Here is a 15210-nt window from a genome sequence, read left to right on the forward strand (position 1 = left end):
CACTCAAGTAACTTAAAACAACAGATGGGAGAACTCACATAGAGCAATGAAGAAGCCAGGAGGACATACCTGGCAGCAGCCAAACGACTAGCCCATAAAGCAAACTACCAAGACGCAGTGACTTGTATAGGGTGGGTAAGTGGTAGCAAGAGCTTTTGCATTGTCAGGGGAAGGAAGAAAGACATGTTTCTCATTTATTCAAATTCTGCTCTCTCAATAACATTGCAACCAAATACAAGTAGCCCCAAGTAAGGGTAGTGCATTAATCCTCATCTCCTCCATCCATGTAAACACAACATTAATTCCAAAGAAATAACGAAAATAATAATAATAATAACAAAATGTCCAGTGTCTGGTTTTGTGTGTGTTTCTATGTGTTGCTTGTTCGCACTCCTTGCCTACCCTCACCAAGTATTCCTACATGTAATAGTGGCTGTGAATTGAATCAGTTTCCATCCAAACAAAAGCCGTCAATATTTCCTGCTTCTCCCTACCTCAAATGGGGAGATATTTCCTTTTAGCTCCTAATAAACTCCTTTACTGAAGCAATCTCTCAAGAGTCTGTAGCGCCCCATGGCTACTGAAGCTAAACTTGCTTGTTCCGTGACAACGTCCACTTGCAGCCAAAGGTACAGTCTGTTTTGCAAGCAGGTGTGCTGTGGAAGAGCCAATGGTCTGTGATTTTCAATAATAATAATAATAATAATAATATGACCTGTATGTGTGCCAACACTAATACTTAACCTTCTTTTTTTTTTTTGAAAAATAACCCCCACCCCACCAATGGTAGTCAGAAATCCACTTTGGCCACTTGTTTCATGAAAGGTGCATGAAAAAGCTCTCAAGTGGAAGCAGAGCTTAAACAGTGTGGTAAAAGCACAGACCTTCCGGCATGAATGGCCAGAGCTGGAGATGAACATGGAGTGCAAAAGGGTGCAATTTGGATTTAAAGGAAGGTAGATGGCCAGAGTAGGTGGCAGCAGTGAGGAGCTGGAGGAGAGTCCATCGTTGCAGCATTAGAGAAAAATGACTGTGTGATGCCACAGAAATGCTTACACAGTAATACTGCGTATATTCAATATATAATAAACCACAAATCCTGTTATGTTAGATATAGCTCCCCTTCATCTGACAGGCAGAATTTGGTTCATCCTGCTCTATAGCATTCTTCTGTGGGTAGACAACAGCTGTTTTACAGATGCAAATTCAGTTTCTAGAAGGGACTTTCCCCCCTGTTTTGTTTTAATTCACCGGACAGTGACCTGAAGATCTTCCTTTACATATTTTTTAAAAATGTGGAATTATTAAATAGCAACATGAAAGCCTATATTTCAAAGAAGATAGTTTTTGTTTTTTTGCTGTGCGATTTTAAGAACAAATGCCCACTCCCTCCACTGTTCCTGCCACCCTGGGTGCTGCTCATAGATGCAGGCACTCTGCCCACACCTGCTGGGCAATGAAACTAAAGGCCTTAGAGAGGCGGGTGGGTGGCAGCTCATGAGCACAGTCTGGAGAGATCTTGTTCCAAATCTCTACGGCTAGAACTGCTTGATGCATTTTTCCTTTTTTTTTAAAAAAAAAACAAATCCCCAAAACAAAGGTGTCTCTCAGTTCCAGGCTAAAAGACTGGGCCGCACACATTCAATGGCTCCTCCTTTCAGTCTCTGTTTTCCACAGCAGTCCAAGTGGTGCTAGCTGTTGTTCTCTGCCGTGAGATATTTCAGCGCTGCAAAGCCATAGCGACGTGACATATCCTGCTGGAACTCTTCCTTGAGGGTCTTGAGACAGATACGGTATTGCTTGTTTGAGCGGAATTTGGTGATGTCAAAGCTAGGAGCATGCGGCATGTGGATCATGTAGGCGTTGGGCAGCACCGTGAATTCATACTCCTGAGAACACAGACAAAATAATAATAATAATAATAATAATAATAATAATAATAATAATAATGTTTATTTATACCCCGCCCTCCCTGGCCAGAGCCAGGCTCAGGGCAGCTAACACCAGTAAAATTACAGTAAAAACATAATGGGGGGGGGGGGGAGATCCAATTTAAAATACAGGTTAAAATGCAATTTAAAATGCAGCCTCATTTAAAAAGTAGCCCATAGATCAAAACCATAAGTGGAGGGAAACATAAGGGTCAGACTGAGTCCAAACCAAAGGCCAGGTGGAACAGCTCTGTCTTGCAGGCCCTGTGGAAAGATGTCAAGTCCCGCAGGGCCCTAGTCTCTTGTGACAGAGCATTCCACCAAGTTAGGGCCAGCACTGAAAAGGCCCTGGCCCTAGTTGAGACCAATCTAACCACCTTGCGACCTCCAAAATGTTGTCATTTGTGGATCTTAAGGTCCTCTGCGGGGCATACCAGGAGAGGCAGTCCTGTAGGTACGTGGGTCCTAGGCCGCATAGGGCTTTAAAGGTCAAAACCAGCACCTTAAACCTGACCCTGTACTCCACTGGGAGCCAGTGCAGTTGGTAAAGCACTGGATGAATGTGATCCCGCAGCAAGGGCCCCGTAAGGATCCTCACCGCGGCATTCTGCATCCACTGGAGTTTCTGGGTCAGCTTCAAGGGCAGCCCCGTGTAGAGCGAGTTACAATAATCAAGCCTGGAGGTGACCGTCGCATGGATTAAGAGTGAGCATCATAGCCAAGGTCTCTGAAATAACCCTCTTCATTCCTCGCTTCCTATTCTGACACATAAACACACACACACCAGGGTCTTCAGTAGCGCAGCTGCCCTGAAGCTGAACGTTGGAAGATTCAGGACAGACAAAACGAAGCACTTCTTCACACAGCATATGATTAAATTATGGAATCTGCTCCCAAAAGACACAGTGGTGGTCACCAACTTGGATGGCTTTAAAAGAAACTTAGATTCATAGAGGAGAAGGCTATTCATGGCTAACAACAATGATGGCTAGACTCTTCCTCCACTGTTGGAGGGAGTATGGATACCAGGAGGGGAGAGTGTGCAGTTGCACTCAGTTCCAGCTTGTGCGCTTCCTATAGGCATCTGGTCGGCCACCGTGAAAACAGAAACCTCCCGATTCAGCAGGCTGTTTTATGACATTGTTCTGCTATAATTATAGAGTGGAGCTGATACAGATGCAATGCTGGTTTTACTTTAGTTTAGCACAGGGGTTGTCAGCCTGGTCCCTACCACCCACTAGTGAGTGTTTCAGGATTCCAGGTGGGCAGTAGGGGGTTCTATGGCACAAGCTGAATCCTCCTTCCATCGAGCACTGGTGGGCGGTAAGGAAGTTTTACCATCAGTAAAGATGCATTAGTGGGTGGTAGGGATAAGGTTGACTACTCCTGGTTTAGCATTATATCTACTCCCAATTTAAGCATGCAGATTGACTGATCAGGATTCCCATCTTAATCAAGACTCTATAAACTAGTTATGATATGCTGGGCTGTGCATATTCTGCAATAAAAAAAAGTTCATACCACAGCTGCACGAAATCCTGCAACTCGTATTAGGCTGTTCTGTCAGTATGCTTTTTATTATGTTTTTATTATGCTTAATAATATAATAATAATAATATCATCTACCCCTCAGATTTAACTAAATAACTGCTGGTCCAACACTAGATGTTGTTTTTGGAATTAATTAATATTTTTATAATATACTTGTATATTTCCCCCGTGTAGCTCTTGTCTGTTGTCTGGTTGCTAAACCCCTATCGGATGAGTATAATTTGCCCCAGTCCACACCATGACTCTCAGTTAATAACTTCAAAAACCATGTGGATTGGATACAAGTGCACACCTGTTTACACGTGCAGATGAGGATGGGTAGTTACACTAGGTATGCTGATGTAAAACTAAGGTGAAGCCTGACAAAGGAAGAGTTGAAAGAGAGGAAGGAGGAAATGCACTTTCACAAGCCTGGTACCTGATTTGCAAACTATGGTTTTCTAAAAGCTAGCATTATGACCGCATAAAACTGCAAATCTGGAATCTTAGAGAATGCCAGAATAAAACTGTTAAGTTCTGCCCATTTCTTCTCTGTTTTTGGTACTGAAGTAGGAGGCAGCACATTTCTGAGCTGCATCCAAAGACATGGGGCATTAAATCTCGGGATTTTGCCATCACTAAAGAATGACAGCTGAAATGCTGCTCAAGTCACTCAGGGCTGCTATTTCAAAGAATTACAGCTTTGCAACCCAGGGCCACCTGAGCTGCTCACAAAAGCCTCCTCTCCACAGACAACTGGACCTCCAAATTAATTGCTCTGCATTTATTGTAGGGTCTGGGTGGAAGGGCTGGCATCTGAAAGGGTCTGAAATCTGTGTCTACATCAAATGCACCAGCCTCCTAGTGAAACAGTACTAGCATAGCATTATAGAATTCTTAGGGGTGGGGTTTGTCCTCACTTATCACAGAAATTCAGAAAAAGGCATAGCCCCTTTCCCCATCACACTTGTCCTGCTCCTGCAACCCCAGGATTAATGTTGATCACCACAAAATAACGTGTAAATCCTTCCTTAAAATGTGCATCCAAACATTATTGATACATTACGGTAGACTGAAGAGAGGGAGCCTGTATCCTTCCAGCTGTAGTTGGACTTCAGCTACCATCAATCCCAGCCAGTATGGCCAATGGCCAGGGATGATGAGAGTTGTAGTCCAGCAATTTCTGGAGGGCCACAGCTTCCCCACCCTGTACTATTAGTTCTGGTGTTAAAAATGAGCATTAATGTCTTTGTAGTATTTGGTCTGGATACATTGCACATGGCAAAGGTGAATCCATATGCTTAATCAATGTTCGTTTTCTTTTAATGATGAATTTATTATACACATATATGTTAGTTTACAGTCAGATCTACTTATTCCCAGCTCCGCTGGAGAATTTTGCAGCCTTTATGAAGATTAATGTCTCCTTCTGCATGAGGGCTATGGGCTTTAACTGTCATCAACATCCTCCTCGGCTGCCCTTTCATCCATCCTCTTTATTCAGCAGTGTTGCTGTTACACCTCATCAACCCCATCCTCTCTAGGAGCAGTTATTTCTCTCCATTGCTTATATATCTTATGGCAAGAAGAAAGCTATTCCATGATAAAAAACCCCACACCTTATATCTTAGGAATCTCAAGCTTAAACCCATTGAGAATTTTGGAGCCTATTCAAAGGCAAAGAATCTGCCTGTTCCTGGCCGATTTAGACTACACAAGAGTCTTTTAGAGCTGCTGAAGTGTTGCTTTCCTGCAATCCACCGGAAGAAAAATTATAAGTGCATCTTCAAGGCATTTAATACAGTGTTATATTACCTGGCGTAAAAAGGTGTAAAAAGGCCAAGGCCTTCTTGTAATGCATATGCCAATCAGCAAAAGTTCCTTCAGTTAGAAGCATCCTTCTTGCAACTTCTGCCTTTAATTCACGGATGGGGAGCTTGTGGTTCTCCAGATATTGTTGGACTACAGCTCCCAATATCTCTGACCATTGGCAATACTGGCAGGGACAAATGGAGTTAAGAGTCCAGCAACATCTGGAAGACCACAGGTTCCTTATTCCTAATCTAATTCCTTTCTGTTCAAGAGACATGGCATTAGGGATGAATTGTCCGTAACCAGACCTTTAATTGGTTCTTGAACTCAAATGGGGGACTTTAAGTATAGGTTTTATCTCATTTTTCTTTCCTTTTTTAAAAAGCAAAATAGCATCTTTTCATAATAATAAAGGTGACAATGAGGGCAGATCAGTAATTCAGTGTCTCATCAGGAACTAGAATTCACTAATTAAAGGACAACGAAAAGGGATTTCATCAATAATAACACACCACACTGAACTGGAAACAATTATAGACAGAAGCCACAAAGAGGAAGTTTCTAATTAAAGGCACAGTAGTCTTGAAAAAAAACATCCAGTAATGTGATGCTAGGCTACACTGAACTGGCTGAATATGCAGTTGTGGGGAAATTGCATAAAGCAGGTCTGGAGGAAAGCAATAGAACAGAGAAAATCAGGAATGCAGTAAGTAGGCTGAGAACAACACTGGCAGAGTTGTCTATAAAAAGTGAGTAGACAGAGTTTGGCAAATCCAGGTAGCTGCAAAAAGGAGATGATTAACCCCATGTGGAAGGTTTTCAATTCCTCTGTTGTCCTAGAGCAGCAGTTTTCTCCAAAAAGCTTCCTGAACCATAGTTCAGTGGTAGAGCAAAAAAGGTACATGCAAAATTCCCACATTGTTAATATCAGAAGCCTAAAGAGCCATGGTCAACTCGTATAGACAGTACTAAGTACTAGATGGACCAGTGGGGCTTGACTTAGTAGAATACATCTTTCTGTGTTCCTGCTACTTTTCCCAGGTATGGGCATAGAATGTAGAGTGGGAGCTCCAAGGTTGCCATGTGACTCCAGAAACAAACTTTCAAATATGCTGTGATTAAACAGAAGATGTGTCCTCACTGACTAAATGACCAAATTGCCATCCAAGACAAAGACTCCTTGAACAAGGCTGTTACGTGTCAACATTAGGAGGGTAAATGTTGACAAGAAGGATGCTTAGGTAAAGGAAGTTCTCCTGTATTTAATAATAGGTCAGTTAGCAAAGCACAGGGCCTTATAGATTGACAGATTATGGAACAAGATGACATATTTACAGGCAAGATCAAAATTGACCTTCTCTGATAACCCAGGCTGGCAGAGATCTGAAACTGCTGAGGAATAGCAAGTGGCAAGGGAAGTATAATAAATCATAAAACCAGGCCTGGGGTTTATAGGGGCCAGGCTGATTTCAGGACCTGATAACCAAGGGCAGCATTAGCAAAAGTAAACATTTGTCACCTTGCAGTGTTTGGTGGAGAACCAGGTTGACTTTTTGGAACCCACCATTCTTTACATTGCAACTTAAGAAATTCCCGTGTGGGATTTCCCAGTCTTCCTCTTCACTGGCTTCGGGAGCTTAAGCAGTAAAAAGCAAATAGCAGTAACAAGAGAAGCAATCCAGAAAACTATCAGTATCCCCTGACCTGTCTTGGCAAACTGCTTTGCCATGAGAGAAACATGGATGTTGCTTGTAGATCTGACCTCCAGCTTTAAAATGCTAGGTGCAAATTTAAATGAGGTGACTTGGAACTAGTATGGTTTAACCCACCACCTCCTTTTTTGGGCAAGTGGGAGGCGGGGAGTGACTGTCTGGACTATGCATTGCTTGGCACAAAAAACGCAATTTTTGTTTGTGTGGAGGGTGCCTCTTTCTTTTTTTATTTTGACGGGAGGTTAATTCCTCTCCCCAAACAACAACTTTTACACTGTAAAGAGAATTAAGATGAAACTTTAGTGCAGCATTATTCTTAATGGCAAAGAGCTATGCTACATGGTCAGCAGATGGACACGATGTATTTGTTGATGGCTGGCATGACTTCAGGCTACCTTATTATGGGGTCTGAATGTCTCCCCCTAACAGAAGAGCTCCTCACACATCCTAATGGCAGAATAGAACAAGGAGAACAAATTCAGACTTGCAGTAAACCAAAAGTTCAGAAGCGATCTGATAGGTAGTCTTAAAGCAACTGAGGTGGTGTATCTTCACACAACATCTCTGAGCACAGTTGCATTAGGACTAGCATCCAACAGGAACAAGCGATAAGGAGAGATTGTAATGTGTCTCCTGTCAACAATGATGATTAGCTACCTTTTAGCTGTGACAGCTTATGTAAAGCTCACATCTCTTATTTCCAGTGAATTCTAAGCAAGAATGTTCCTTCAGTAACAGCAATGGGAAACTTGTGGCCCCACGAATATTCCTGGACTGCAACTCCCAACATCCATGAGCATTAGCAATGCTGGCTGGAGCCAATGAGAGTTGGAATTCAACAACATCTGGAGGGCCACAGGTTCCCCACCCCTGATCAACAGTTTGTACTACAACCTGGTGAGGAGCAGCCCTCTTTTAAACTGCCTGCACATACATGCCATATTGGAGCAAAGATTTCCTCCTCACCTGTGCATCCAATTCCATGATGTGGGCAACTTTATTCCAGCCAAATCCGACAAATCTTCGGTCATACTCTGGACAGTCCTGCCTTACCACGACATATGGCTCAAAATCTGCTTCCCATTCAACTCGATATGGTGTGGTGGCTGTCCGCCACTTGGCAAAATTGGTTGGTGCATGCCCTTTTGTCCAGACATGATACCTTGAACAGATGTAAAATCATTGGTCAGACAATTCACTGAAATGGGGCAAATGCTGGAAACTACCTTACATTGACTGCTCGTGCAATAGCTGGAAACATGGACACAGTGGCGTAGCGTGGGTTGTCAGCACCCGAGGCAAGGCAAGTAATTTGTGCCCCCTAACCCGTGGATTTGCACCCCCTAACCCTACCCCCCAGATGTTGCGCCCGGTGCGGCCGGCCCCCCCTGCACCCCCCACGCTACGCCACTGCATGGACATTAGGGCTATAGCATCAAGCACACAGATCTAATGAGGAAAAGGCAAACCATGACTGACTAGGGGAGCATTCTTGAACTATGACACTTCACTTCTGTATTTTAAAGTAATTCCAGTCCTGGAAGATAGCTATGAGATGTTGACTTTGAGATAAAGCAACTGAAAATGAGCTAACATATTGTTCCTAGTAATGATAAAGGCTTGTTTTTCATTCTGAAGCTTGTTTCCAAGGCATGCAGAATTCTGAAGTGGCACTTCTTTGATATCATGACAGAAATTCAGATCGATAAACACATTAAACAAAGCCTTGATAAATACTTTCAGTGCCATCACAGTTCTCATTTTGTTGCTATGTGCCATCTACACAATTCCATCTAAGACAATCAATTCAATTTACAGGAAGGCATCCTTTTATATTTTCTTAATCTTATTCACGTCACAGCAAGGCCTATTCAAACACAGCTTGAGCTCACCCTATTAAGACAACGATCAATAATTTTCTCTTGCACTTGTGCCTTTCCTGAAATCACTGACATGGGCCCTCGCCACATGATTATTGATTAAACCAAGAAATAATTACATCACAGGCAGCATGTATTACAGTGCGCTCAAATGTTTATCATAAGAACCAGTGCAGTCAAGTCAACTTGACATGTTCCTGTCAGACATCTCAGTTCACCCACAAAATGAAAATGTTGGGCTTGACATGGAGATTTGGCTTAACCTAGGAATCCTTGGGATATTTTGCATGTTCCACAGAACTAGCTAGTGAGTAAGCACAGATGAGTTGCATCTTTGTAGCAGCAGGTTCTGCTATAGCCCTGTTTTGCTAGGAACTGAAGAAACAGCAACAACAAATTACAACAAAGCAAACTCCTAGTTGTATAGATCCCAAACCATCTAGACATTTTCCAGAAGATATCCAGAATCTGTGCACTAAAACTCATTGTCCTTGCCTTTTCATGGAGATGGTTCATGGAGATGCTTTTTTCTGGGTGTGAAATATTGGAAAAACGAGTGTGCGTGACAGGAAAAATCACTTTCTTGTTTTCTGGGACTACAATGTTCATCTATATGGAGTGGTCACACATGAAGCCTTGGACATTGTGGAGGACCAGCAGGGACTGACCCATGGCCCTCTGCTTTTCCTCCCTGAAAGAATGCAGGATCATGGCCCTAGTCAACAGGGCTTACTGGTGGAGAAAGCTAGGATGCAAGCCTGCAGCTAGACAAGACATCCAATTCTCCCCTGTGCAGTGTGACTTTATAAAGCAGATAAGGAACAGCTGGGGAGAGACACAGCTGTTGACAGTGGGCCTTCAAAGTACCTTATAACTGAGGAGGAAGGGAAGGGGCAGAGAATTCCAGACTTGAATTCCAGCTGAGCCAAAGTAGGGAGAAGCTTGAGGGGCTGACAAGTCACACCTCACCAGTGCCCCAACAAGGAAATTGCCAGATTGTGTTCAGTGTGGAAACAGAGTATGATGCCGTACCCTGTCCCTAATAAACCACTGTGAACTGAATAGTCCAGTGGGGCCTCAACCAGGGCCTTTTGACGTACTCCTGCTCATGTAAGCCTAACAGACATGGGTCAAATCTACACACATATAAAAAATGTGAAAATGCTTTTTTAAAAAAGTTTTAATATATATATATATTGAATTTGCCATAGCTCACATTTGCCATCTAGTGTCACATTTGTATAATGCACTTTACAACACACTTAAAACGCTTTATTAGCAGTTGTATAGCTGAGTCCATGGACAGTCCATTGTTGCTATACATGAGAATCAGAACAAAAGACTCTGCTTAGTACAGAAGCTCCCTGGGATGAGGGAGTGTGTTGAATAATAAGAAAACACTCTACAGTGCCTCTCCAGGTGTCTTAGCCCCAGATAGAACAGTTACAACTCCTTCAATAGCACTGATGCTCTTGTAACCATGGAAAAGGGAGAATGTGCCACCCTAGCATGAAGGTGATGCATGTAGTTTGGTAGCAACTTAGTATGTGGACCTAGGAGCAGCAGCAACACACTTGGTTGGACTTTCATTGTGCTGAAGAGCCTAACCACCTGGATGTCCCCTTTAGCAGGCCAAAGCTTAATAGCTTGACTCCTCCTGCCGCAAGGGAGCTGGTCACTTTTAATATGAATGGCTTAGTACAAAAGGCAGAATGGAGTCATACATTAATCTCCAGTTATGGAATTCTTAGAATAGCCAGGCAACCACAGAATTTGCTGAGAAGTGGACTGAAAGGGTGGGGAGGAATTTACAAGGGAGAAGTACTTTATATTTCTCTGCTGCCCAAAGGCAGGAAAGGTCATGAATTTGGGAAAGAGGTGACAAAAGCAATTTCACCGAGGGAAAGATTGCAATCTAGCACTTGGTGAGAGGGTTTGGGATGCTGCAGGCATGATCAGCAATCATTGTCACGGAAGCCCTCCCTCATCAACTTGGCCTCAATGGCTACTAATGACTTATTAAGCCAACCTGAAAATAGAGGTGGAAATTGTCAGCTGCTTTTCGGGCAGGGTGGGTGTGGGTGAATAGAACTTGGAAGAATTAGACAGGCCAATAAAAGTGGGAGAAATAACTGTGCAATGATGGTAATAGCACAGAAGCCCAGCCCACCTTTGTTCTCTGTTGTTAATTAGAAAAAAGAGGCAAGCCCCTAATGGGAAAATAAATGCTATGCAAGTGGAAAATTTGATTGATGAGGGATCATAAAAGTGAGGTCAACACTTAGAGGTTTTATTTCTCAGTAGATTTCTTTTTAGCTAGGAAAGATTCAGTTATTTTCCTAATTACAAAAAAATCTGTTAAATTATTACACAATTTAGGAAACAGAAGAGGCAACAGTATTTTTGGCACATACTATGTTCTTTTGTGGGACACGGGTGGCACTGTGGGTTAAACAACAGAGCCTAGGACTTGCTGATCAGAAGGTTGGCGGTTTGAATCCCTGCAATGGGGTAAGCTCCCGTTGCTCGATCCCTGCTCCTGCCAACCTAGCAGTTCGAAAGCACGTCAAAGTGCAAGTAGATAAATAGGTACTGCTCCAGCGGGAAGGTAAACGGCGTTTCTGTGTGCTGCTCTGGTTCGCCAGAAGCGGCTTAGTCATGCTGGCCACATGACCTGGAAGCTGTATGCCGGCTCCCTCAGCCAATAAAGCGAGATGAGCGCTGCAATTCCAGAGTCGGCCACGACTGGACCTAATGGTCAGGGGTCCCTTTACCTTTTTTAACTGGCAAAGAACAGTGCTGGCAAATGCTAAAGCTCCATATTCAGTACAATTTATGCAGCTCCATATGGCTTGGACCTTTCATGCTTGTGTACATCTCATTCTGTATATAGAGGCTGAGTGATCTTCACAGTCTTACCAAGTTTGTACCAAGTTTGAACAAGAAAAATACAAAGGCATTCCCAGGGGTCATTGTGCAATTGTTATTGACTCCCTCGTCTGGAGAACCTCTTATATTGCAGGAAAAGGGAAGAGTTTTGGTGGTTGAGATGAAGCAATAAAAAGGGTGGGGAAGCTATAGTCTCCAGCCAGCATAGCCAATGATAATAAAGGATAGGCCTTGTAGTCCAACTAGGGAGGGTCACAGGCTCCCCACCCCTGCAATAAAGCGTGGGAGTGAGTTTTCACAAACTTTTATATGTTTTTTAACAAAGCCTTAGTACTTCCTGACTGTGGGTGAGTGGGTGGGTGTTGTTTTTAAAAAGATGCATGCAGTACCTGAATGTGAAGAGGGTCCCCATGTCCAACATAGACAACAGCTCTGCTTTTGACTTGGGAAAAGAGAGGCGATAGCGGAGGGTCTCAAAAGCAGGTACAATGAGAGCCTTTTTTGTATTGGCTAAGTCCAGTTGGACAACAGATTTCCTGGAGGAGAAAAATGAAAAGAAAAAACCAAAACCAATTAGCAAAATTTTTAATTAGCTTTTTAAAGACTTACCTGAACAAATACAGTTGAGAGGTATTAGCTCCCAGTGAGTACATTGTATGTGTTATAGTCACCCATTGTCTAAATTGCAAGTTCTCATTTGCATTTGGAGCTTTTGCGGATAAGTGTGGAAAAAGGCATCACTGGAGGCATGTACTTCCAATTCTCCAGGCTTCCCTGTTATGGCCAAAAAGTGGTTTCCATATTTCCCCTGTGAAGAGATGCACAGCTTCTGCTCTACCACACAGCTCATATGCACTAGCAAAATCACTGCTCAAAGAGGAAATGTTAGGAAGACTATTAATTTTGCCATTGGGATTTTTAAAAGTACACAATTTCTTAGTTGCTGAGGTCTATGGAAGTCACATTAGAAACAAACAAGCATTAGTGTTCAACATTTCTACACTCTAATAATTCCTGAGTTATTTCTGAAAGATTTACTTTGTACAGTTTTATCTCCCAGTCAGAGAGGGGGTGGAGATTACCGATCAAACTTTATTTTGTACATTAATAAAACTGGAGCTCATTGAGTTGTTATTTCATGCCTGAGGTCATACATTATGAGATGATTCTCCACTGCTTTGAGTCTGAGCTCAAACCCCATAGTCTGGATATCTTTAAACCTGTGACTCTCCAGATGTTGCTGGACTCTTCCATCAGCCCCAGCCACCATGGCCAATGGTCAGGAATGATGGAAGCTGTAGTCCAACAATGTCTGGAAGGCCACAGATTCTTCATTCCTGTTTGAAGACTTTTGTCCTGTTTCTCTTCAGATTCTTCAAACAAGACAGGCCTGCTAGTGGGATATTCATTGCAACAGCTGGAAATGAAACCTTCATTCAGGGAGGTCGATTGTGGGGGCAGACAGCATGGGTTGTCTATCACTTTCTTGTATGGTTTTGAACATCTCATGGTCTTCTTCAGGGTACTGGAGACAAGAAGTCAAACAGACAGACAACTACACAACTTTCCGAAGACATCTGAAAGCAGCTCTGTATCAATAAGCTTTAAATGTTGGACGTTTTGCTGTGTTTTTATTATGTTGGAAGATGGGTGGGGTATAAATAAAAATGCTTGTTGTTACAAAACACATGCTCAACAACTCAGTTATTTCTTCTTGAATGGCCATTCAAATGTCTCCTGCAGATTGGGATATTTTATTTTATTCATTATGTTTATATTCTACAATTCCTTCAGGATGGCACATATGGTTCTTTCTCTCCCCATTGTATGCTCACAGCAACCCTGTGAGGTAGGGTGATGTGAGGCAAAATGGGAATGTGTTACAGCGCCACCTCCCTACCTGGGTTGTGCGGCGTCACCCATGAAGTGGTGGTGGCAGCAGTGGCAGCTTCTGGTGAGATCTCACTGAAATGTTGCAAGATCTTGCTGAATTCTCATGAGATCTTGTGTGTGTTGTGATATCTTGCAAGATTTCAGTGAGCTCTCCCTGCTGCCAGCAGTGGCTAGATGTCCTCAGGGGAACTGCCTCTTGGGTTTCCACCACCCAAAGCAGCTACTTCATTCTGCCTCATGAGTGGGCAGCCCTGGAGGTAGGTTAGGTTGAGAGAAAAGGAGTGTGACAGGCCCAAGATCACCTACTGAGCTTCATGGCCGAGTGGAGATTTGAAACCAGGTCACCCCAATCTTAGTTCAACACTTTAACCAGTACACCACATATATTACATTATAGACACATATTCTGCTCACACAGGTGGCTGACAGAACATCTGCATGGGTCTGACTCCTGTTGTCAGAAGAAACAGTGCAGCATCAATTTTTTTAAAAAAACATTTCCTTAATAAAGTCTCATTCTCCACTTATGTCAAATTCGGCTCCCCTTAACAGGATTAACTGTAATGATGTTTATGATACTGCTGTGAGCCTCCAAGGGAAATATTAGCAAACTCAAGAGCTCCAAGTTCAAGATTCTGATTATTACAAATGAAAGGGAGCCACATCCTAGGATTTGCTGTCACATCTGCTGTGGGGTTGGGAAGTAAATTGTCTGAATAAACTTTAAGTTTTGGGGATTTCATAATAGTTACCAATCAAAGATTTCCCCTCAGGCCTCTCTGTGTGGATGTTCCATAAAATGAGGTAACTCTTGGGAAACTTTTCTGAAAGTTGTTTGAAGAGTCTGCATCAAATTTCCTTGTCAGTGTGCAAAGGTTATTGAATTTTATCAGCTTCCCATTATAAGTTTTGGGTACTTTTTCCTCTATTTCTTCTCCCCCTACCTTCCATCAATTCTAATTGACCCAGGCAACTGCTTCTAAATAGAAAGTTCTTTTACAACCAGCCTCCTCCAGCTGCCAGAATTATTCAGCGTTCGTGACACTCTTAATGATTCCACCCACTGCTTTAACTTGTGCCTTCTTCTGTAGATTTGGCACAGAACTTGGCAAGACCCACAAAGTACTGAAGCAGGAAGAAGGTGCACTGAAGCCATTTGCATCTCATTAAATGCAGTGGGGCTAAACTAGTTAAAATGCTTTCATATTGGCCTAATCTGTAGATCATTATCTTGACTTTCTCTGCTATTACTGTAGGCTTCCCTCAGCTTTATTGTGCAAACAGGAGACAGAACTGGATTCCTACAAGTGCTGATAGGTTTTGCAGGACATTTCCAGGGAATCAGTTTTCCAGGTGATCCAGCTGACACCCAGAAGCTACACTGCAACTGTACGTTGATCACTGTGTGATGACTGATGTTGGTCCAAATGACAAATCAGGGCACTGCAAGATCTGTCTGCGTGTATGGCCAAAACGACTGTAGCACACATATCACAAGAGTTGGTATTTGTGGTTCGAGGACCTGATCCCCGCATAGTGTAATGAAAACACACGGACACGTGA

At 42.9% G+C, this 15210-nt stretch overlaps 1 protein-coding gene and 1 long non-coding RNA gene across 2 annotated transcripts in view; one reads left to right on the forward strand and one right to left on the reverse strand.

The window, feature by feature from the left end:
* LOC310826298 overlaps nucleotides 1-13550 on the forward strand; it is a 46915-nt gene extending 33365 nt beyond the window's left edge. The window contains exon 3 of the long non-coding RNA XR_014555710.1: nucleotides 13125-13550. This is a non-coding gene — a long non-coding RNA (uncharacterized lncRNA). The remainder of the gene's footprint in view (nucleotides 1-13124) is intronic.
* Nucleotides 181-15210, reverse strand: part of LARGE1 (LARGE xylosyl- and glucuronyltransferase 1) — a 305669-nt gene continuing 290639 nt past the window's right edge. The window contains exons 13-15 of the mRNA XM_083700252.1: nucleotides 12144-12290; nucleotides 7952-8147; nucleotides 181-1889 (exon numbers count right to left, since the gene is read on the reverse strand). Coding sequence (XP_083556378.1) covers nucleotides 1692-1889; nucleotides 7952-8147; nucleotides 12144-12290 — 541 coding nt within the window. The 3' untranslated portion in view covers nucleotides 181-1691. The remainder of the gene's footprint in view (nucleotides 1890-7951; nucleotides 8148-12143; nucleotides 12291-15210) is intronic.

This window comes from Podarcis gaigeae (assembly GCF_964106915.1).
Source record: "Podarcis gaigeae genome assembly, chromosome: 10".
Lineage (NCBI taxonomy): Eukaryota > Metazoa > Chordata > Lepidosauria > Squamata > Lacertidae > Podarcis > Podarcis gaigeae.